The 22,589-nt window shown below is 38.0% G+C and overlaps 1 protein-coding gene across 1 annotated transcript in view; it reads left to right on the forward strand.

The window, feature by feature from the left end:
* The window catches only part of scfd2 (sec1 family domain containing 2), a 154,167-nt gene that overhangs the window by 21,711 nt on the left and 109,867 nt on the right, over positions 1 to 22,589 (forward strand). Inside the window, exons 3-4 of the mRNA XM_051874650.1 lie at positions 179 to 306; positions 5,923 to 6,098. Coding sequence (XP_051730610.1) covers positions 179 to 306; positions 5,923 to 6,098 — 304 coding nt within the window. The remainder of the gene's footprint in view (positions 1 to 178; positions 307 to 5,922; positions 6,099 to 22,589) is intronic.

The raw sequence follows: 22,589 nt of genomic DNA on the forward strand, positions 1-22,589 counted from the left end.
TATATATATATATATATATATATATATATATATATATATATATAATACAAATCAGTTTTATTAATATCTGATTTGAATGTTTTTGGTTGTTTTAAAGTCGTTCTAGCTCCTGCCTTTATGTGTTATGCGAATAAGAAATAAGAGGATGACCCCTTATTACCTGGCCTGTTTTCCACAGATCTGGCTCTGCACGGTTGCTATGGGAGACAATGCTGGTTGCTAAGCAAAAGGAGGCAGTGATGGAAGTGAGGAGGCAACTGGTGGAGGCAGCCAGCAAAGAGAACCTGCCAATCAAAATGAGTCTGGGTAAGGCCATGGGCCATATTTAGAGCTGATAGACACACACAGACTATATGAGGCACTCAAGAACATCATCTTAAATATACCTATTCCCTATGGATAATAAAAATGCTCAGAACACTACAGGATCATTGAGAGTGGAAATCCAGAAGGCTTCAGAAATTCAGAGTTTGTTTAATTAGCAAAGATAATTTTTTCCCGCAAATGACAGTGATGGGATGAACTTTTAATTGCTGTCAGAATAAAAATTAGGCATTCTGCCCAAACAAAGAGCCTCATGTGGCTTTACAGAACTTTCTTTTATATTTACTGGAGCTGTTTTTCACTCTTTCAGATGCTGCAGAATACTGAGAAACAAGACAAAAGTGTGTATTCAAAAACTTCTTAATAAACATTTCACTTCAATGGCCATGACAAAGATAGTGAACAATAGAGAGAGAGAGACTGAGTGTTAAAGACAGAAAGAGAAGAAAAGAGGAAAAAAAATTAGACTGAGCAAGTGAGATTCAGTGGTTTTTAGTCAAAGACCCACAGCACCCCCTTCAGACATCATGTAGCATTGCATATGGGCAGAACGCCCATGTGGCCACTGAGAAAATATGAACCTCATGTTAGGATCACAAGCTCACACACACATATGTTCTAGAGGTGCTCTGCTGTTCATAAGTTAAGCAATAGAGTCTGAAATGAGGGGTAAAAATACTCACAGGCCTGTAAGACGTTCACAGAGCTCTTAAATACACACTAACACAATAACTATAATCAGTGTGAATAGTGAGTTGAAAATGAGTAGAAGACTTGTGGAAAAACCTAAAGGTTTGGGTTTGCCTGTTGCTGCGTTTGTTTTAGTTTAGCTTGACCATTTTTACTTTTAACACATTTAATGTAACCGTTTTCTACAATTTTAGTTTTAGTTAGTTTAGTTCAACAATTTTAGTGTTTTTCACCAGTTTTGTTTTAGTTTAACAGTTTCAGAGCTGATTAAGTTTTACAGTTTTTCAACCAGTTTAGTTCGTGCAATGGTTTTTGTGTAACATTTTTTTTTTTTTTTTTGTTAGTTAGTATAGTTAGCAATATCGTGTAAATGTCTTTTCAACCATTTTAGTTTTATAGTTTTTGTACAGTTTTAGTTTAATGTATTAGTTTCTCCACAATGCCTGGTTTGTTTAGTTAAACAATATTAGTGCAACAGCTTTCAACCAGTTAGTTTAGTTGAACAGTTTTAGTGTACAGTAACAACTCTTTTTTTTTTTTCTTTTTTTTTTTAACCATTTTTAGTTTAATTCATTACTTTAAGTTCAACCTTTTTAATGTAACTGTTTTTTAACCAGTTTAATGTTTTCACCAAGCCTCATTAGTTTAGTTTAACAGCATTAGTGTGACAGCTTTGCACAAGTTTTAGTTAGTTTAATGCACTGTGTTTGATTAGTTTAAGGTAACAATTTTAGTTTTACTTTTCTCTCCAGTTTTAGTTAGTGACTTAGTTCAGCAATAGTAGTGCAACAGCTTTCCATCAGTTTTAGTTTAGTGCAACAGTTTTTTGGTGTGTTCAGACTTGATAGGTTTGTTTCAATTAAAACAAACTCTTGCTCTGTTAGTGTGGTTCATTTGAATAAGTGTGAATGCTGCCATCCAAATGGTGTACACCAAACAAGCAGACCGAGAGCCCTGAAAATGTGGGTCTCAGTCTGCTTCCAGACAACCTCTGGTGCGGTTTGACTGAAATATAAGCGTAACACAGACCAAAGACATCTAAACAAACCAAATACAGGATATGAATCACAAGATTCGCCCCTAAAAAGGACAGAATGCTCAAGCATACCTGTTTTTTTCTCATCATAGTCGCAATGTTGTCCATTACAGTTTGGTACAGATGTTGGACTTTACCATGTCTTCTTGCAACAGAACTTCATTTGTGTGCAATGGAGGAATTCCTGGCACTGTTTTGACTCCTGTACATGTTTTATAAGCTTTTCACGAGTTCTCAGCTGGTAAAAATACCATCATATGCACACACATACAACGAGCGCGTTTAGTCCAGAACACAGCATCGTTTTAGATGTTCAGTAAGTTTCGTTGCAAAATATACATCATAAAAGCTGGGGTTTTTTTGTATTGTATCTTTAGGTTTGGTCTTAAAAATGACAGTGTGAATGCTAAGCGCACCAGGACTAAATCATTTTCTTTTTTGGTCTGGGACAACAGATCCAAGTGAACTGAACTACAACTGTGAACACACCCTTAGTTTAACAGTTCATCAGTCAACCAGCACAGTTAATCTGAATATCTAGCAAATAAGGCACACAACCTAAATGACAGTTCATTGGACCTTAACCTCTAAACTGACTCTCACACTTGTTGCATTTAATCTCATTTATGGTCTTACGAATGCAAACAAGACAGCCCTTTTTTCTGTTTCTGTATTTTTTATTTATTTATTTATTTTTTGCATATTTAACTGTCAAATCCTATAAATCGAGTGCCCTTCTGGTTAGTGTGACAGCATCCACATCTGTCGCTGTGTTTTTTGCTCAGGAGAGAAAGAGAATATCATGATACCAATATGGGTTTGTATTGCTAAACATGATTCTGATTCAACAACACACAGGGCTGTTCTTCCAAAGCGCACACACTATTACAGTACAGAAACTTTAGCCAACCTTTCTCACTGGATCACAGTTATTTCCTGATCTCCAAGCCAACAGAACTTTTACAGTGCCAGAACAATCATACTGCGTATCAAACAGTACAAGTTACACACACACAAACACACACACACACACATGCACACACACAGTATTTTTCTTTGCAATGTAGTCACAGCTGTTATAAATTTTGTTTTGCTTCATCTTGTAGCATCAGATGCATTATTCTGATGGGTTGTCATAAATTGTTCTCTGGTGGTCTTTATTTTTGCATGTATGTGAACTCTGGTGGTATTTTTCTGCCATGTGAACATGAGTGTGCTTGTCTGCGTGTACATGCTCTGGGTCATTGCTGCCCTGTGTGTGTTTATGTACGTTCAGCCCTTGTTTCAAGGTCATGTGATGGTTAGTCCTCCGTGTCTCCTTTCTCTTACAGTTTTCGGTCTGCTTGGAACAACTCACTCTCTCTCTTTTTCCTGGTGAAGTTGTGCCCGGCACATTATGCTGAGTGATTCTTGGGTATTTTGCTAGAGCTTTCTAAAGCTGACTCAATCTATAATAGCCCTTTTCAGTCTTTGGATATTTCTGGAACAAAATCCATTTTCTCAACATTATTTTATGAGATGGCAAAATCTGATTGGTCTTTCTAGACAGTGCCACCATTTTCCCTAACCCAGCCACCCTCAGAATGTGGCCATAGACATCAGAGCACTGCATTTTCCCTGATTCATTGCATACAAATGAGCTGGTGAACGGTTCATTATTGAGAAAAAGGCTTTAAGGGGTTAGTGGTTCTGCCTTTTTGGATTAGCCTGACTGTCTTTTTGTTTTGCCAGTTGTCAAACAGATTTCATGTGCATCTGCTCTTTGCCCTGCAGAAATTTTTAGGCAATTAGTTTGCAGTAGTTGGAGAAGGTTCTAGACCCATAAACTAAACCATCTCCAGACTTGCACATCCAGATTTTACTGCAGTTCTGTAGGTCAGTCGACCCACTTACCCCCACCTAGAGTTTGACTTTTATCTGAAGAATGCTGTCTGATGTGCACGTCCTAATTCTACACCTTGACGTCTCATTAACAGTTGTGATTTCATTGTTTTCTATTTTTAAATGAATTACGCTCATAGAAGTAAGTGTTTCTCGAGAGGCACGGTTACAAAATACAAATGAATTGTATGCTTGTGAAATGTGGTCCATAATGAGGTTGGAGCCATCTTGTGATCCTGTCATCTTAAGAAAATTACCCTCAGGAGAACCACAGGGCTCGGTGCTCGGCCCGCCAATGATTCAATCTCAATCTTCTATCATGTAACCGCCCTCTGGATGTCTGCCTGATTGTTGCTTTTGGTACACTGCTTGTTCTAGTAATTTTCTAGCCAGCTTTCGTTCTGTCCCTGCTCTTTCTGTCTCTTGTTTGTGTGTATGAGCATTTGGCTGGGCTGAAGCAAACATTGGCTGCATTGGATCACAGGATATACTCCCACATCTGGTGCTAGTTCATAGCATCAACATGGCGAAGTGGCTGTATGCGTGAATGTGAACCCAACCCCCTGTCTCAGTGTTAACCCCTCAGCCTCCACCCCCCACCCCATTTTTCCCTCTTTTTGTTTTTTGATTTTATGTTTTCCAAACTTTTATCTTTAGAAATTTGAGTATGATTTACAATATGGGGTAACTGTACAGAAACAGTTGTTTATCATTTGTTTTTTTATTGGATAAAACATGAAATTAGATATGGCTAGTTATGGTTTTTTTTTTTTTTTTTTTTTTTTTTTTTTCATATTTATTATTAGCTGAAAGGATAACCAATTAGTTACATAGACCGAAATGGAATGAGCTGCTGAACTACATGAAATATCTTTCTTGTTCCCTCTCTCCATCTCAACCCCTAAGAGAACTCCCAGGGTCAATGAGGATGTGTTTCTGTGTTGGAGTGTTTTTGGCTGAACTGTGCCAACATAATAAATAAGCTCAGAAGAGGTTGACCACATACAAACACTTTGACTGTGAAATACATCAGCCTAAATCACATATACACTTATATTTTGGCTTGTATCTCATACATGATGTTACATTACAGTGTGAACTTTAGATCCATCATTCATCCAGACTCACAGTCTCAACACAGATGGAGGAACAAAAACATGCATGTTATGGTTTGGTGGTGCATTTGAACAGTAGTGTGTGCTAATAGTGGTCATTTTACCAAAGGTAAAAATTCTCTCCTCTGCCTCCCACAGTGTGCATGTTTACAGTAATGTAGGTATTAATCTGTTTAAGTTAAACTCAATAAACCCCTGCTTTGATTAGCATTGGAAGGTCCAAATCTAATTCTAGTGAATCATTTCATTTGAATTTCAATGAACAGGTTAAAACAACAATTAATTTAGAAGTGTTCCCAGAATTGCTCATGAGGCATTTTATGTTTTAGTAGTGAATCAGTTTGAACAAATCATGAGAAAGAACTGGTTCAAAAGAATGACTAATTTACAATTTAGGCATCACTTTGTACTTTCACATTGTAAAGATGGTTTTACTTAGTAATTCATAATTGATTTTATTTAAATTGTTACAACCAAACATATGCATACATTTGCAAATAAACGTACACACACATTGAGTTATGTTGAGTCAGTTCCTAGTGATAATATTATGGTCTGGTGTAGTATCATAAGTATTGGTGAGTTTGACACACACTAAAGAGACTGTTCTACAGGATGAATTAGTTTTTTCCTTTACCAGAGTGTGTGTGTGTGTGTGTGTGTGCCCAGTAAATCTGTGTGTTGGTAATGGATTTGCATTGATGGGGACTGAAGTACATTTTCTCTGGAGTTCAAACAATGTTTGAAGTTTTGTTTGACACCAGAGATACAATTGAAGGTAAACACTGAATTCAGAAAGACTGAATGTTTTTTTTGAGTAACTGTTGAATCCAGACAACTTGAATAAGATGCTGATGTTTTTCTCTCTTTTCTCAGGGCGGGTTACAGCCGAACAGCTTTGTTCATATGTTCAGTTGTTTCGGGACAGTTGGGAGGCTCTGGAAAGTCACAGTGGTGTCCTACAGCTGGGACTGGCTGCTGCTCAAGCTCTCCGTCATCCCGCTCTCTCGTGCTGGGATGCCTGCCTTGCTTTTGAGAGACTCCTCCTGCAGGTTAGCCAATCGCACAGTTCACTGATCTGTCAATAACAGGCTATAGAATTCTGTTTTATGATATCCTGAATGCAATGCACTACATATCTCTATTGTGAGAGTTAAAAATTAAGGGATTTCTGTAGGTCTCTCCTTCACTGTCTCTTTGTCTCTGTAGTACATACTGTTCAAGTATTCATGGCTTTAAAGGACAATCGATACTTGCTGAAACAGCACCTTGAATCTCAGAAGATCACCAGAAATCATGTTAAACCAGTTATGCGCCCTGAAGTATCAATCTCCATTGTTATTGGAGCTGGATAATCTGTGAATTAAGTTCATAGATATTTTTCTGCTGGCACTGTTCTGTGGCAGTAGTTACGTAAAGCTCCTAGATGTTTAATAGATTTCACAGGAGTTTATTCCAGCACTTCAGTCTTCAGTTATATCACTCTGTACTCTAGAATATATACTTGTCATGAGAAACTGGCATCCCTCCATCCATTGAACCATCCTTCATTTCATCCGTCTGTTCATCCATCCATCCATCCATCCATCCATCCTTTTATTCACCCATCCATCCATTATTTAATTCATCCATCTGCAGTATTCATTCATACATTCATTTATTAATACATTCATCCACCCAACTCCATCCATTTCATCCATCCATCCAACCAACAACCTTTCCATTCATTGGTCCATCCATCCATCCATCCATCCATCCATCCATCCATCCATCCTTTGTCTATTAGTGTTTTATGTACACTGCTCCAAAAAATTAAAGGAAAACTTTTTTAATATATTGATATTTATATTGATATTGATCTGGTCAGTTAAGTAGCAGAGGGGGTTGTTAATCAGTTTCAGCTACTTTGGTGTTAATGAAATTAACAACAGGTGCACTAGATGGGCAACAATGAGACGACCCCCAAAACAGGAATGGTTTTACAGGTGGAGGCCACTGAATTTTTTTTCCCTACTCATCTTTTCTTACTGTTTTTCACTAGTTTTGCATTTGGCTAGGGTCAATGTCACTACTGGCAGCATGAGGTGATACCTGGACCCTACAGATGTTGCACAGGCAGTCCAACTCCTCCAGGATGGCACATCAATACATGCCATTGCCAGAAGGTTTGCTGTGTCTCCCAGCACAGTCTCAAGAGCATGGAGGAGATTCCAGGAGACGGCAGTTACTCTAGGAGAGCTGGACAGGGCCGTAGAAGGTCCTTAACCCATCAGCAGGACCGGTATCTGCTACTTTGTGCAAGGAGGAACAGGATGAGCACTGCCAGAGCCCTACAAAATGACCTCCAGCAGGCCACTGGTGTGAATGTCTCTGACCAAACAATCAGAAACCGACTTCATGAGGGTGGCCTGACAGCCCGACATCCTCTGGTGGGCCCTGTGCTCACTGCCCGGCACCGTGGAGCTCGATTGGCATTTGGCATTGAACACCAGAATTGGCAGGTCCGCCACTGGCGCTCTGTGCTTTCCACAGATGAGAGCAGGTTCACCCTAAGCACATGTGACAGACGTGAAAGGGTCTGGAGAAGCCATGGAGAACGTTATGCTGCCTGTAACATCGTTCAGCATGACCGGTTTAGTGGTGGATCAGTGATGGTCTGGGGAGGCATATGCATGGAGGGACGCACAGACCTCTACAGGCTAGACAATGGCACCCTGACTGCCATTAGGTATCGGGATGAAATCCTTGGACCCATTGTCAGACCCTATGCAGGTGCAGTGGGTCCTGGGTTCCTCCTGGTGCACGACAATGCCCGGCCTCATGTGGCGAGAGTATGCAGGCAGTTCCTGGAGGATGAAGGTATTGATACCACTGAATGGCCCCCACGCTCGCCTGACCTAAATCCAATAGAACACCTCTGGAACATTATGTTTCGGTCCATCCGACACCGCTAGGTTGCACCTCAGACTGTCCAGGAGCTCAGTGATGCCCTGGTCCAGTTCTGGGAGAAAATACCCCAGGACACCATCCATTGTCTCATTAGGAGCATGCCCCGACATTGTCAGGCATGCATACAAGCATGTGGGGGCCATAAAAACTACTGAGTAGCATTTAGAGTTGCTGCAATGAAATTTCAGCAAAATGGACTAGCCTGCTGCATCATTTTTCACTTTGATTTTCGGGGTGTCTTAGAATTCAGTCCTCTGTAGGTTGATAATTTTCATTTCCATCGAACAATGTGGCATCCTTTAGTTCCTAACACATTACCCAGTCCATATCAGCATAGATATCCAGCATGATATTTTTCCCCATTGAGATCTGATGTGTTTTCAAAGTGTTCCTTTAATTTTTTTGAGCAGTGTATAATTGAGTATATGTCCTTGTGTGTTCATGCATACACTCGTCCATCCATCTGTCCATCCATCCATCCATCCATCCATCCATCCATCCACCGATCCATTATTTCATCCATTCACTTATCCATCTACCGATCCATCCGTTCATCCATCCACTCGTCCATTGATCCATCTACCGACCTATCCACTCATCCATTTACCGATCATCTATTGATCCATCTACCAACCCATCCACTTATCCATTTACCGATCCATCCATCCACTCATTCATTCATCCATCCCCGATCCATCCGTTTATCCATCAGTCCACTCATCCGTCTACCAATCCATCCATTCATCCGTCTACCAATCCATCCATCCATACACTGATCTATCCATCTGACCAGTCAACTAACCACCAGTCTGTCTGTCTTTGTTAGATTCTAAGAAGCTTTATTGTTCTAATGAACAAAGGATTGTTTCAAACAAACAGTAGTGATACTAATGTTACGTTAATTAGATTATCAGAATATGAGGTTCTATGTATATCAATTTTTGTATTTTGTCTTAATGCAAAGTTTACTGTTCACTTTAAGCTTGGTGGTTGTGTTCTGCTGTTGGTAATGTACACTCTATAGTTTACTCTGGTGTCTGCAGGTGCAGTGAGTGAGTGAGTAAACAGTCTAAACAGCCTAACTGGCAAAAGCACTCAGTAAACACTCTGTGTTTGGCTTTGGGGAAAAACAGAGAGATTCTTTAAGCATCAGTAGAGTTGAGGCAGCTTGGATTGGAGTACTTCAGTGGGTGTTTAGCTCTCTGAGGATGCAAAAGTGAAAAGGAAATGCTTTCACTGAGGCACGTCTGGGGCAGATACACGCGTGTGCATAACATCACAGGCCAAGGGTCAAATATGTTGAGGACAGAGGGAGTGAGGGAGACGTGGGTAGAGAAGAAGGACAGAGACCTTAATGGGAAATGTGGAAAACAGCAAGCCAAGAGAGAAGAAAAAGCAGAGATTGAGAGAGATTTGAGGGAAAAAAATTTATTAGAGGGTTGAACTTATCAAAATATCTTAACCACGCTAGAACATGCAAAAAAGAGCGTTCCAGACTAATATCCCCTCGCTCCTCCGTTATTAGTTTTCACAGACTCTTTTTGATGGAGTTTCTGGTTCCTGTGGCTGTAAAGAGATCAGCGGGAAAGCTCAGCCCATAGGAACTCATTAAAACAAATCAGGAAAAACATGATGCAGAAGCAGGCCAGACTGGCCGCATCAGCCAAACCGCCAAACAGCTAAACAGCAATCAGCACTCAAGCTTATAAACCTTCAACTCTCCAGTGGGCATCATCGCTCTGGGGGAAAAATAGGGAAAAGGTGTTTACTAACATGTAAACCATTATGCTAATCACTTGTTTGCAACCAAGCTATATAAAAAAAAAAGAGTAGCACTACCTATTGCTTGCTGCATCTCTATTTTTATTAAAGAGATAGTTCACCCAAAAATAAATTGTCATCACTCATGTCGTTTAAAACTTGTATGACTTTCTTTCTTCTGCGAAATAAGAAGAAAGATGTTTTGAAAGTCTGTGGGGCCAAAACAACATTGACTGTCATTGTATGGACAATGGATTTTATGGAATAAATTAATTTTAAATGAATAGAATTTTCTTTTTTGGGGAAACTATCCCATTAAAACCTCAGGTTTCTGTTTAAATGAACTGGAAGTGTTTAGAAAGGAGATGAAATACAACATGCACTGGACAATATTACTATACATGTAAGTATGTAATGTACATATATTTCTGCTCATTTTTTTTTTTAAGTTAATACTTTTATTTAACATAGATGCATTAAATTGATCAAATATTTCAAATAAATGCTGTTATTTTGAACTTTCTATTTATCAAAGAATCATGAAAAATAAAGTATCATGGTTTCCACAAAAATATTTAGTAGCACAACTGTTTTCAACATTTATAATAATAAGAAATGTTTCTTGAGAAGCAAATCAGCATATTAGAATGATTTCTGAAGGATCATGTGACACTGAAGTCTGGAGTAATGATTCTGAAAAAAAAGTAAGCTTTGCCATTACAGGAACAAATTACTTGTTAAAATATATTAAGAGTTATGATATAATATAATAGAACAGTTGTTTTAAATGGTATTTTTATTATTTTATTTATTTTTTTTTTTTTTTGAGCATACAAGACTTCTTTCAAAAACATTTTCGAAATGAAAAATCTTACCGACCACAAACTTGAATGAGATTATATAAGGCATACAGGTATGTCTTTATGAAGCCCTGAATGGAAGTTTGTCTCCTGAAGTTTAGGAGAGCTTCATGAGTATGATTGTCTTAAGGTTACCCAGCCTGTGTGTGTGTGTGTGTGTGTGTGTGTGTGTGTGTGTGTGTGTGTGTGTGTGTGTGTGTGTGTGTGTGTGTGTGTGTGTGCGTGTGTGTGTGCCCACCCCCCAAAGTTCATATTCAGTAATTATAAGGCTCTCTGTGGGACATCAAATATCTACATTCAGCCTTGAGCACATAGTGCTAGTTTCTGTTTGCACTCTAAACACCATCTGTAACAGGATCCCTGATTTTTTCCCAAAGTAATAAATAAGTTCTTTTTCTTCCTCTCTCTCCCCTTGTTTATTATATTTCATTTTATTTTCCATTTGATGTTTTTTTCCTCTGATATTTGCAAGCTGGATTTCTGAAACCAAAGGCTAAAATTGTGTTATTGAAAATACTGGCATGAGACAGGCTCATTCTTCAGGTCTGTGGTTACCTCTCTCACCCTCCTGGGGTGCAGTATGGGGAAGCTGGATAGAGTTAATAAAGGCACCCATCCAACTAGGCCTCACACTTCTGCACTGATACTATAGATCTGTTCTGAAAACTAGTGATCTGTCTACTGCCTACATAGACAACAAGATTCTAAACATAAAGGAAGTTCATAAGTGACAGATTTGGAACACTCTACATTGGTAGCAGCTCAAAAAAAGCACTCCTCGCGGTTGATTTCATTTAAGTTTGATGTAAGCCTGTGGCTAAGCTGATGGAATGATACTCTAAAAAGTATTAAAAAATACATAGCAAACATCTATTGATTATAATAATCTACTTTTAGTGTAGTTTGAACTATTTTTATTTATACTTGTAGGTACTCCTCACAACTGATTTCAATAGAGTTTGATATTATGCTCTAATAAGAATAAAGATACATAACCAAAAATTATTGGGTATAATATCTATTTTTTGATACTTGTCAGTATTGAATGAAATATAAATTTATTGGTCATCCCTTCTCTCCCCTTGGTCATCATATATTAGATTTATTTTAGCACTGAGATTTTATTTCGAAGGATAAAAGGGTTGCTGCCTTCGTCCAAAGTTTATTTGGTTATATGTGTGTATTTATTAGTGTTCATTTATTAATCCATCTTGTTTTCGATGGAGAATTTACAGACTGGCTAATATCTCTTCGGCATAAAACGGAAGTTGTGATAGTCTTTTCTTCCCTATATACCTATATCAGAGTGAAATTGCTTCTTAAACAAGAAAAATGTAGGGCACCATCGGGAATTGATTGGACTGTTGTGTTTTGCTATTTGTGGTGATCTCGTGAGTGACGGGTTGTCCCGCCCTCGCTCCAGTAAACACATCATCAGAGAAGAGATGTCGCTTCAATAGAGGGGACGTTATTCTGAATTTAAAGATTATTTATTTATTTATTTATTTTAAAAAGTGCACTGATAAATAATTTATAATAGACACTGCAATATTCCATTAAAAAAATTATTTTAAATTTTGATTTCATAGTGACTTTAAAAACAGGAGTTGGCAGGTGACTTTGTCCTTGCTAAAGCTGTGGCCATTGCTGCAGGTAATGGTATGATTTGTTGACTATGGCTCTAACTTTTGACAGGATTGGTTTCTTTGGCTTCTGCTGTCCCACTAAGATGGTTTTAGAGAACAGCTTAGAGTTAATAAGCTGACACAAAGCTAAGGAAAGATGGGCATCACGCCCTTGAGTCTGGTACGGCTGGTGTGCAGCCCTGGCAGGGGGAATGTGTGTATGTGAGAGTGTGTTTGCTGGAGAGGGTGTTGTGGTCAAGAAGAGCTGTCAACAAGTACTCTCTTTTACCCATTCCCGTTACCTCACAGCCCAGCATACAGAGTGTGTAATTATATTCATACTAAATGTCAGTTTTTTTGTTTTTTTTTTTCAAAACACTGCCATTATGGTGTCAAACATGTTTGGTAAAGAAGCACTGGAGTTAACAGTGTTATATTATTTAACTAGATTTTTGCATTTAGTGAAGAAAATGTGAGTGGCTTGCCCATTTAAAAAAAAAAAAAAAAAAAAAAAAAAAGTCTCCAGGATGATGCAAGAGCATTGTATGTGGTTGCTTGGTCATTGCTGAGGTATACTGGTTCAGCTAAAGTAACAATGAGCGTTCTGCTGGAAATGTCACAGTTGCTATGAGATAGTGATGTTAAATCCACGGACACTGGTCAGGTAATAAAAAATAACTATCTGATTAATTGTGGGTAGATGAGATAAATCATTAATGATGGAAATATTAACGTATTTAAAGCTTAAAGACACAATATGTAAGATTTTTAGATTAAAATATCCAAAAACCACTAGACAATGTTATATATTTAGTTGACTTATGTACTTATCCCAAATGTTTCCAACAATGATTAAGTCCAGAGAAATCAGAATTTTTTAACCATAACATAACATAACATAACATAACTTTCAACACACTCAAATGTATTTAGTATGATTGTTTTAACCATGTAAAACAGTCATGCGTTACCCCACATACGCAACGAAAAGAGCGGAAGCGTCCGACTGTAGCATAAGCATAATTAAAGCTTCGCTGTACTCGATCGGTGTGTATCACAGGTGTATTTCATTAGCATTTGCACCAGCCGCCTCGTTCCGCTCCCACAGCTCTCTACCCATCCTGCTTCATACCACCGTAACGTTAATAAAACTTTAATACATTAGCTCATCCATGAACATGATTTCTGCCTGAGTCCGTCGGATTTCCATCGGCTGTGGAGGTGAAGACGACAATTCCCATGATTCCACGCTCATTCACTGCGTCATCAAGCTACGCCTTTGTTTGGAATAAGCAACCTCTAGTGGCGAAAATTACATATTGTGCTTTTTAATTTTATTTGCCTTTAATCTTATTAAGCTACGCAGTTGTGGTGTTCAGTTGTTTAAGTAGTAATGGATGCAAAACAGACCAGAGAGAAATTTCAAAAAGGAGAATTAAAAACAAAACAAATAGAAGGAAAGAAAAAAAAAGTACTGTGTGGGAGCGTTTTTGTATGTGATAGCCTAATGGCTGTCAAGCGCTGTATGTTTTTGACAATTTGTTTGAGCTGAATGCATTTAGTTTATTTTGTGTGTGTGTGTGTGTGTGTGTGTGTGTGTGTGTGTGTGTGTGTGTGTGTGTGAATCCTGTGTTTAGGCTATTAAGGAAATGTAATTTTGCCAAAGAAGAACTTTTACTTTAGGCGCACTGACAAGTGATTTATGTATTAACAAAATCAGAGACCCTTGGAAATCCGATCACAAGAGACGCATGTTACAAGCAATTGTAAACAGCAATCAATTTGCCTGACCACTTGTGATCGGATTACCTGAAATGGTTGTAAACGGCCCACAAGTATGAGTTGTAGTAATAGTCATGCTTGTCTATGTCTATCTATGTCTATGCAGTGTAAGATGTTTTTAAGATGGTCTGTGTTGCTGAGGTCCCTCAGAGGGCAGTGATCTGGGTGGCTGACTGAAGATTTGATTAACTGTGTGGTAAATGTGCTCTTAATGCTGCAGTAGTGGACCTGTGATCTTTGACTTCTTCCACCCCACACACTATCAGGGATTCCTTCTGCTTGAGCTCAGCTTGAGTCCTGTTTACTTATCAGAACTCTATAAAGGCTTCTGCTCTGAACTCTTTCTTTCTTGTCCTGACATCTAAACCTTCTAGTCTCTAGAATCAACTCTACCTCGATATGTAGCCTAGAACTGGGTGGTTAGACTTAAATGCAACGTTAAGTGACATATTGTTCAGAAGCTGTTTTATTGACACCTTTTCTGCAGTTGAAACAATGATTGAGTTATTACATGAGACATGATACATTTCAGTAATGTGTACTGTATTATTCCAGTGCTTCCCACACATAGACTTTACTGTTGCGCGTTCTACAGGTTCGCGCAACAGCGCTTCAGACTGCTTCAATTTGATTGTCAATCAATGAATAGCGCACATTTATGCCAAGCGATTGCTAATGAACTCAAGTTGATGAATTATGACAATGTCAACTTTATGGCCTTTATATAATATGTTTTAGACGATTGTAATAATATAAATGATCAGCCCGCAATTGTGTAGACATTTCAAAATAAGAGTCCCGGTATATTTTGGGCTTGTTTATAATTAAAAGTCACAAGCTAAGTTTTTTTTCTTCTTCTTCTGGGCATTATTGGTATTTTGGTTACACAATAAATTGTATTTAATTTGATTTCCATTTAATTCATAATAAATTATTGTAGTCTCCCCCACAGGATGAAAAGACTAAGAACATTATTTGATACATATTATTTATATAAATTTTACTAGTAAAATCTGTGTCCCATTCACTGAGAGAGACACTATATGACATAGCAAGGAGAACGTATGAAAAGGAGAACAATTTAAATGCTGTCATTTTGCATAATTTACAATGCATAATAATACATAATATTAGTATGTAATTAAATGTAACAGTATGCTATGTAATTAAAATTAATTTCAATAAATAAAAATACTGTTAAAAATCACAAATTATTTGTTTGTCACATGCAGTAGATAATTTCTGTGCCGTGGGTAATAGAAGGATTTTTTACCCGGCTACCACCGCAAGTATATTTCAAACCTGTGGGAAGCACTGTATTCAACCTACCTTCTGATGTTCATGCATGTTTTTCGTGCTATAACTTGTATTAACATGGAAGAAAAGACTTGCGCTCCGCACTGGAATAATTTTTGGTGTAGGGAAAAAACGTGCACCTTGCAAGCCTGGCATGAACTACGGGTGATTCATAGGGTCAAATAGAGCCTGCTTTAATGAGCCAGTTAATTTTTTAACTATTAATGTGTTATTGTCGCTTTAACTTTGACAGCTCTAAATTCAACACGAGACATTTTCTTCACACACAGTATGAGTTGCAGTCTGACACGTTTTTCTGCCCCCTTTTGATTGACAGGACATAATCGGCACTGATTATTGGATGTTTTTTAACAGTCGGCCAATGGCCGATAGTGAACATAATTGAACCATTACCGATTATTGGATATTCTGTGGTCAGCTGTGCATATATAGGCTATTTTATAATGCCTTATATGGTTCATCTACTCTATTTTAAGTTATTTATTTTTAACTCTATTTAAATAAATAAATAGATAAAATGTTTGCACTGATGGTGACTTAAATATTTAAGTCAGCAGATTATTGAAAATGGGCAGTAATATATGGTCATATAATGTATAAAACATTTTGTGGTTGGATTTCTAGCAAAAACAACTATTTATTGACATATACTGTTACCATATAGCCATATACAGTAAATGTTAAAATTACTACAACAGTGACATAAGATTTCTGTCATACCACCAAGAGAATGAAGATGGTTCAATAACATGATGCTTATTTTCTTTGGTCCAGATCTATTAGTTAATTAAAAAAAATCAATGACTTGAATATAAATTTTCTATATTGTATGTGTATTTTTTGAGTTAAAATACATTTTGAGATCAATTTTGAGAATATACTGTATATTAATATACGAAAACGACGACGACGATCCACAGACAAAACTAATTCTTTGTACTGACACGTTAGGAGCCGAATACATCTTTTCTGTGTCTCTTTTTGTTTTTGAAGAGAGATGGATAACGCACATTTACGCATGCTGTTAAACTGCATCAGTGGCTCCAGGCCATCATTAACACGCACACAGACAAAGTTATGGCACATCACCTTTGACCTCTGAACCCGTAACCCACCCTCAGGTCAGCCCGCTCCCCTCTGCCTGGAGCCTACTGCCTTGTCCTGGATAATATCTAACTGTATGCACACTAACACACACGCAGAGACACTTTCTGGACAGTTTCTGGGCTTTCTGACCTCACTAACACAACAAGCTTGTTTTGCCTCCTCCATACACATGCGCGATCGCAGTAGGAGTAAACCGCGTGGCGTTGTAACAGTGCGAATGTGCATCTGGCTCAAGGGTGCGTGGGCGTGAGCGCATTCGTTTTTGACCTGGTGTCCGAACACCCTTGTTTTTCCTGCTGCTCTGTCTGACAGCCCTCACAGACCCCAAAAAACATCCCTGAAGACCCACTCATCCACTCCCCACATGTTCCCTGGAGCCGGTCCCAGCTTGCAAGAGTTACAGTCTCTCTTGCTTTCTTTGTAAATCTGTCACTCTAATGTTTTAATTTGAATCGTTTCATCTCTCTGCTGCTTTGATCGTTCATCTGTTGACTTCCTTCTTTATTTCCTCTCATCTCTCTTATCTTATCTGTCTACACTCTAGCTGTGTCTGAGTTCTCTGTCAGAGTATGTGTTGCATTTGATGAAGAACTTCTTGACCATTAATAAAGATTTTTTTTTTTTTTTTTTTTAATGCACGTGCATAGTATGAATACAGTTTGGACATACTACATCTGCCCTATTGTTGTCATGTGACCTACAACATCAGTTGCTGTTCTTTGCCACTTACAAATATGACAACGGCCTCATGGGATAGTAAAGTGTTGTGGAAACAGTATGTGAAAGACTGTATATTTACCAATATGGTGCACTCCTATTACTATGAATTAGAGAAACTGCTACTCATAAAATGGCAGCTCTAGTAATGCTTTTTTAATGGTTGCGAAGTTCATTCCTCATCAAATGTAGTAAAGTAGCAGCTCAGACAGTATTCGATTTTGGATGCAGCCTTAGGGGTCCGTTCACACAAAGCGTTTTTCCATTCCAATGTACTACTTTTCCATTGTTTTTCTATGTAAACATGCACTAGATGGACGTGTATAACCGTTGCGCTCGCGTCCTGCATTTTTTGCAGTGTCTGGCGCATGACACAGCATTCTAAAAACGCGGCGCTCAAGTCAAAATCAGTTCAACTTTTAAAAAACGCGTCTCGAGACCTTGCATTTTTCTCTATTCCACTGTCCGCATCTCACGTTTTTCAAAGCAAAAATGTGTTCTGTGTGAACGAGCCCTTAGGGTGCTTCTCAAATGGAAGGCTTTCCTAGTATGGGGTGGTTCACACAGAACACGTTTTTCCATTCCAATGCGCTACTTTTCCATTGTTTTTCTATGTAAACACTTGCTAGACCGTTGTGCTCGCGTCTCGCGTCTTTTGCAGTGTCTCGCACATGAGCGCCACATTTTTAAGACACCGTATCAAGATAAAGAATTTCAACTTTTACACGTAGCACCGCTCATCAATGTCAGTTCCATAACAGTGGACCAATCATTTTATTTGAAGGCCACATGGCAGAAGAGGCGTTCATAGTGGCTGTGTCTGGATAGCCAGTGTGATTATTTTCTTTTTTTTTCCATGTCAAAAATAGTAGCTATCTGCTTTGCTGTTTGGCTATTTCTGTTATTTCCGTTATTGCATCACATCTCAAAAGCATGTCTTGAGACCCTTGCGTTCTGCGCTGCGCTTTTATTAAACAATTCCTGAGCGCTGCGTCTCGTGTTTTTAGACACAAAGATGTGTTCTGTGTGAACGAGCCCTAAGGGTGCATATCTCGGCAAAAATAAATGATGACTTTTTATGATGAACAGATTTAATTTAGGATACACACATCCATAATGGACATTTTTTTAATTCAATCTCACAGATTTTTTTTGTGCACTGTAGAAGGAGGTTGCTTATGTAGGCAGTGAGGCAGCTATTGATCGATCTTCATTTTGACCTGTTTTCATCCCGAATGACAGCCCCTCATAATATACAAGCAGTATATCAAATTTAAGAGTTTGATAGATAGAGAACATCATATAAGACTCTGACAGGAGAAAACACATGAGAGAAGAGTTCTGGCCAGAGTCCAGCCAGTGCTTAAGTGTGTGTGAGATGACTTATTTAGCCTGTCCGCCTTCCTGTGTTTAGGGCAAACGGATTACTGCCGGAAACAAGACACAACCCGTTTACTCCTTACAGGAAGTTTCAATATCTCTCATACTCCCTCTCACTCTCCAGTGTAAACGCCCACACTCACATATACACACACGACATACATCAACTGACCACACACTGCCGCCTTCTATAAAACCCCACACAGAGACGCATGTTCACGTACAGCTTACGTCCTTCTCACACACCTGACCTCCTCACACAGCTGTGTTTGTGAAGTAACATCCTTCGTGGATTTGTTTCTTAGTGCCTTTGCATATGACCTGCGCTTATATGGCAGTCTTTTGTGTGTGTTTGTATATCAGCTCTCTCTGTGTGTATAAGCCTCATGTGCCTGCTAATGCAACACAGCTGAATGAAGAAAGTGTTTGAAATAGTCTGTATGTATCAGATAAATCAGAGATCAAACGAAAAGCTAAAGACAGACATTCAATCTGGGTCTCCTAATTTCTTGATTTCTTCATCAAGTTCTTGAAACCATTATCCATATTTTCCAGGTCACACTATCTCATGAATCTCTTCTCAGTAGTGGTCAACCGTTACGGGTTTGTCACTGGTCAATACAAATATTTTGGGTCTAAAAGTCTAAAATCACTTTTTTTCATTTTCTTTAATTTTCTTTCATTTAAATATTTAAATCAGTTATATATATATATATATATATATATATATATATATATATATATATATATATATATATATATATATATATATTAGGGGTGTAACGGTTCTCTGTAAAAAATCTAACCGTACTATTCGCCACACACGGTTCGGCACGCACTTACACCACATTTCATCTCATATCTGACAACGCATTCGCAACTAAAATTTGAACTTTAACACTCGAGAAAGAACGCATGTGTTCAGTATCAGTGTACAATCCATTCATTATGTCTTAAAGTGACAGCAGCCTAATATTCGTGCTGTCTCTATGTGTTATTCAAATGTTAATCAAACAACAAAAGACAAAAGGAAATCACTCATTGCTCTTGACTGAAAAGCTTTTGTAACTTAATAATTTAAGAATGATAAATCTTTATTTAATTTATACAGTGAAGATTATATGCAATGTTTTTTGTTTTGTTTTTAAGTTTTACATTTGATTAGCTACTTTATTCAAATTCTGTACCTGAAAACTACTGTTAGATACCTGAACAACCTGAAAAGCACTGTTTATTTCATTTGTATCGTTTCTACTGCTCTGCTGTATTTATCCCAAGATCCCAAGACCTGATCAGAACAGCTTCTGCTCAAACATGTTTAAAACAGCTTTGGGTGTCCATTGGTCAGGTCTATATACAGTTTTAATGCATATATACTTAGTTTATGTAGCGCTGCAATAGTCTTCACTGAATGCAGAATTTGTGAGGTTTAGCATAAGGATCATACATATGTTTTTGTCTGTATAATGTATGTGCATATGCATTCTTGGCTGAGGTGTGAAAACATGCTGAATCAGGTCAGTGTTTTGGTTTTGCAGACAGAGTCACTGACAGCCGTCTGAGTGTGTGTGTCAGTATGTACCGCCACAACTTGACTGTGTGTCAAGTATGTCAAGGTGGTCTGTGTCTTTTCACCTTTGTGTGTGCGTCTGCGGACAAGCTGGCGTCGGGCTAAAGTGAGTGAGCTCCAGTCGGACACTGCTGACTTTTGGAAATACCCCACAATGCTGCGCTTTCATCAAGCCGAGAGCCGTTTGCCAGCGCCAACAGAGAGCTCTCATATAGAGTTGGTTTTAAGTTCTAGAACTTGAATATTCAATTTCTCTGGCGGTACGTACCGTCCCTATGATTTTGGTGAACAATTTTGGTTTTCTATTAAAGCTTAGTCACAAATAGTTTGGTCAAGCCACTCTCTCTCTCTCCCTCTCTCTCACACACACCCCCACACACGCACATTTTTAATTATTCCCAGATTCAAATAGTGACATCCACCTTCAATAATATATCACCTTCAAACACAGTCCTCCTTTGTCCTGCCTCCACGTTCCTCTCAAGCCTTAGGCTGTGTGTGTGAGAGAGAGATATTGGAGTGTTGTGTCATGTAATGGGTTGTCCGGGGTCAGTTGCGGTCAATGAGACACAGGTTCAATTTTCTCATCACATAGCTTAGCCAGAATCCCGAGCATCCTGGGAATTTTCTCCTCAGCGGTTGTAGTTCTGCACTCTGATTGGCCCTGAAGCGGTTGAGTAATGTAATTAATTCTGATTAGTTTCAGGGTACTGCGGCTTTAAGTTGGAGTCAAAATGAAACAGCTCCAGGGGTCCAGATGTCTAAAATTGTTAGTTGTTTTGTGTGTTTGAGTCTTGCAGGGAGTAGTTCACCCAAAATTAATATTCTGGCACCATTTACTCACCCTCATGTCATTCTAAACCTGAATTACTGTCTTTTTATTCTGACTGTTTATACACATAAGATATTATGAAGAGTTTTTGGAGCTGTTGTTTTGTAATTAGGGCTGTCATGCTCCACGATGGACAAAAAGCAATCATAAAAGTAGTCCTTACAACTTGTCTGCTATATATGTGTTATGAAACCATACGAACAGACTGAAATTTAAGCTAAGTTAAATCTTGCTCTTCAGTAGTAGTTGCATTAACTGGAAATTTTCTGTCATTTACTGAATTTTAAAAACATTGACAGGTATGCTTTCTGCCATTTTAACAGGGAAAAAAATACTACCACTTGGTTTCAGGTTTAACCTCTAATGAATTATCACCGTTAAAGCATGAATTTAGAGAGATTGTTCACCCAAAAATGAAAATTCTGTCATAATTTACTCACCCTTATGTTGTTCCAAAACGGTATGACTTTCTTCTGATGAACACAAAAGAGGATATTTTGAAAAATGGCAACCAAACAATTTTGCTCATTATTCACTTTAATTGTACAGTCAAAAAAAGACATTTGTCAAAAACATTTTTCACCAAATTTTTGTAACATTTCTCAAATTATCTTTTAAGTTCCACAGAAGAAAGAAAGTCATACAGGTTTGGAACGACACACAGCAAAATCCCCAGTTAAATCAACTCAGAGTTACATATGGTCCCTCTCTATATAGTGTTAAAGTAACACTGAAGCAGAGTAAAAGTTAAAGAGATAATTAAGCAATTAATTAAGTAATGATTGAGCATTAGTGATGAACACCTGCTGTTAACAAGCAGAATCACTGAAGAAAAGAGAAACAACAAGAGCTACAACTGACTTCAGCCACAGCCTTAGATGAAATCAACTGAAGATATTTGAGGAAAATTGATTTAACTCTGGGGATTTTGCTATGAATGAGGGTGAGTAAATGATGACAGAATTGTAATTTTTGGGTGAACTAATCCTTTAAAACAACCTAAACCCAAATAAAATGGTACTTGAATTTGAACTGTAATTTTTAATTAATGAAAATTTTACTATTAGATATATCAAGATGATGTGACATACATCTATATAATAATCAGAGAAATGAAAACAAACATGATGTATTAATAAGACTATGATAGAAACTTTACAGCTTCAGTTCATCTCAATTACATATGCACATATTTAACCCTGCCATGTTGAGTTCAGTCCTGAGAAACATGAGAACTCATTGCATTTGGTGTCATTGACATTGAGCATCATCAATATACTTCATGATTTCCCATTTTGTTTTTCCAAGAAAAAATAAAGTTACATGGGCATGAAAAGACATAATGAGGGTGAGTAAAAGATGACAGAATTTTCACTTTGAGTGAACCATTTCATCACACATTCGTCTGCATCTGTTACAGTTTTGCTGTACCAGGAGTACTGCTCTCATTGTGTGTTTGTGCGTTTTGATTAACGTTCATGGTGTCTGGGTTTCAGCTTGACGTGGCTCTCATGGTTTGCAGAGAAACATGAGTGCCGGAGAATGTTATTTCCCTTTCGTTTCGGCCTTTGATTACACATACATTTGGACTGGGTTCATTTGAAGCTTAGAGAAAATCAAACTCATCTGCCCTAAATTAGATT

Source organism: Ctenopharyngodon idella, chromosome 20, assembly GCF_019924925.1.
Source record: "Ctenopharyngodon idella isolate HZGC_01 chromosome 20, HZGC01, whole genome shotgun sequence".
Lineage (NCBI taxonomy): Eukaryota > Metazoa > Chordata > Actinopteri > Cypriniformes > Xenocyprididae > Ctenopharyngodon > Ctenopharyngodon idella.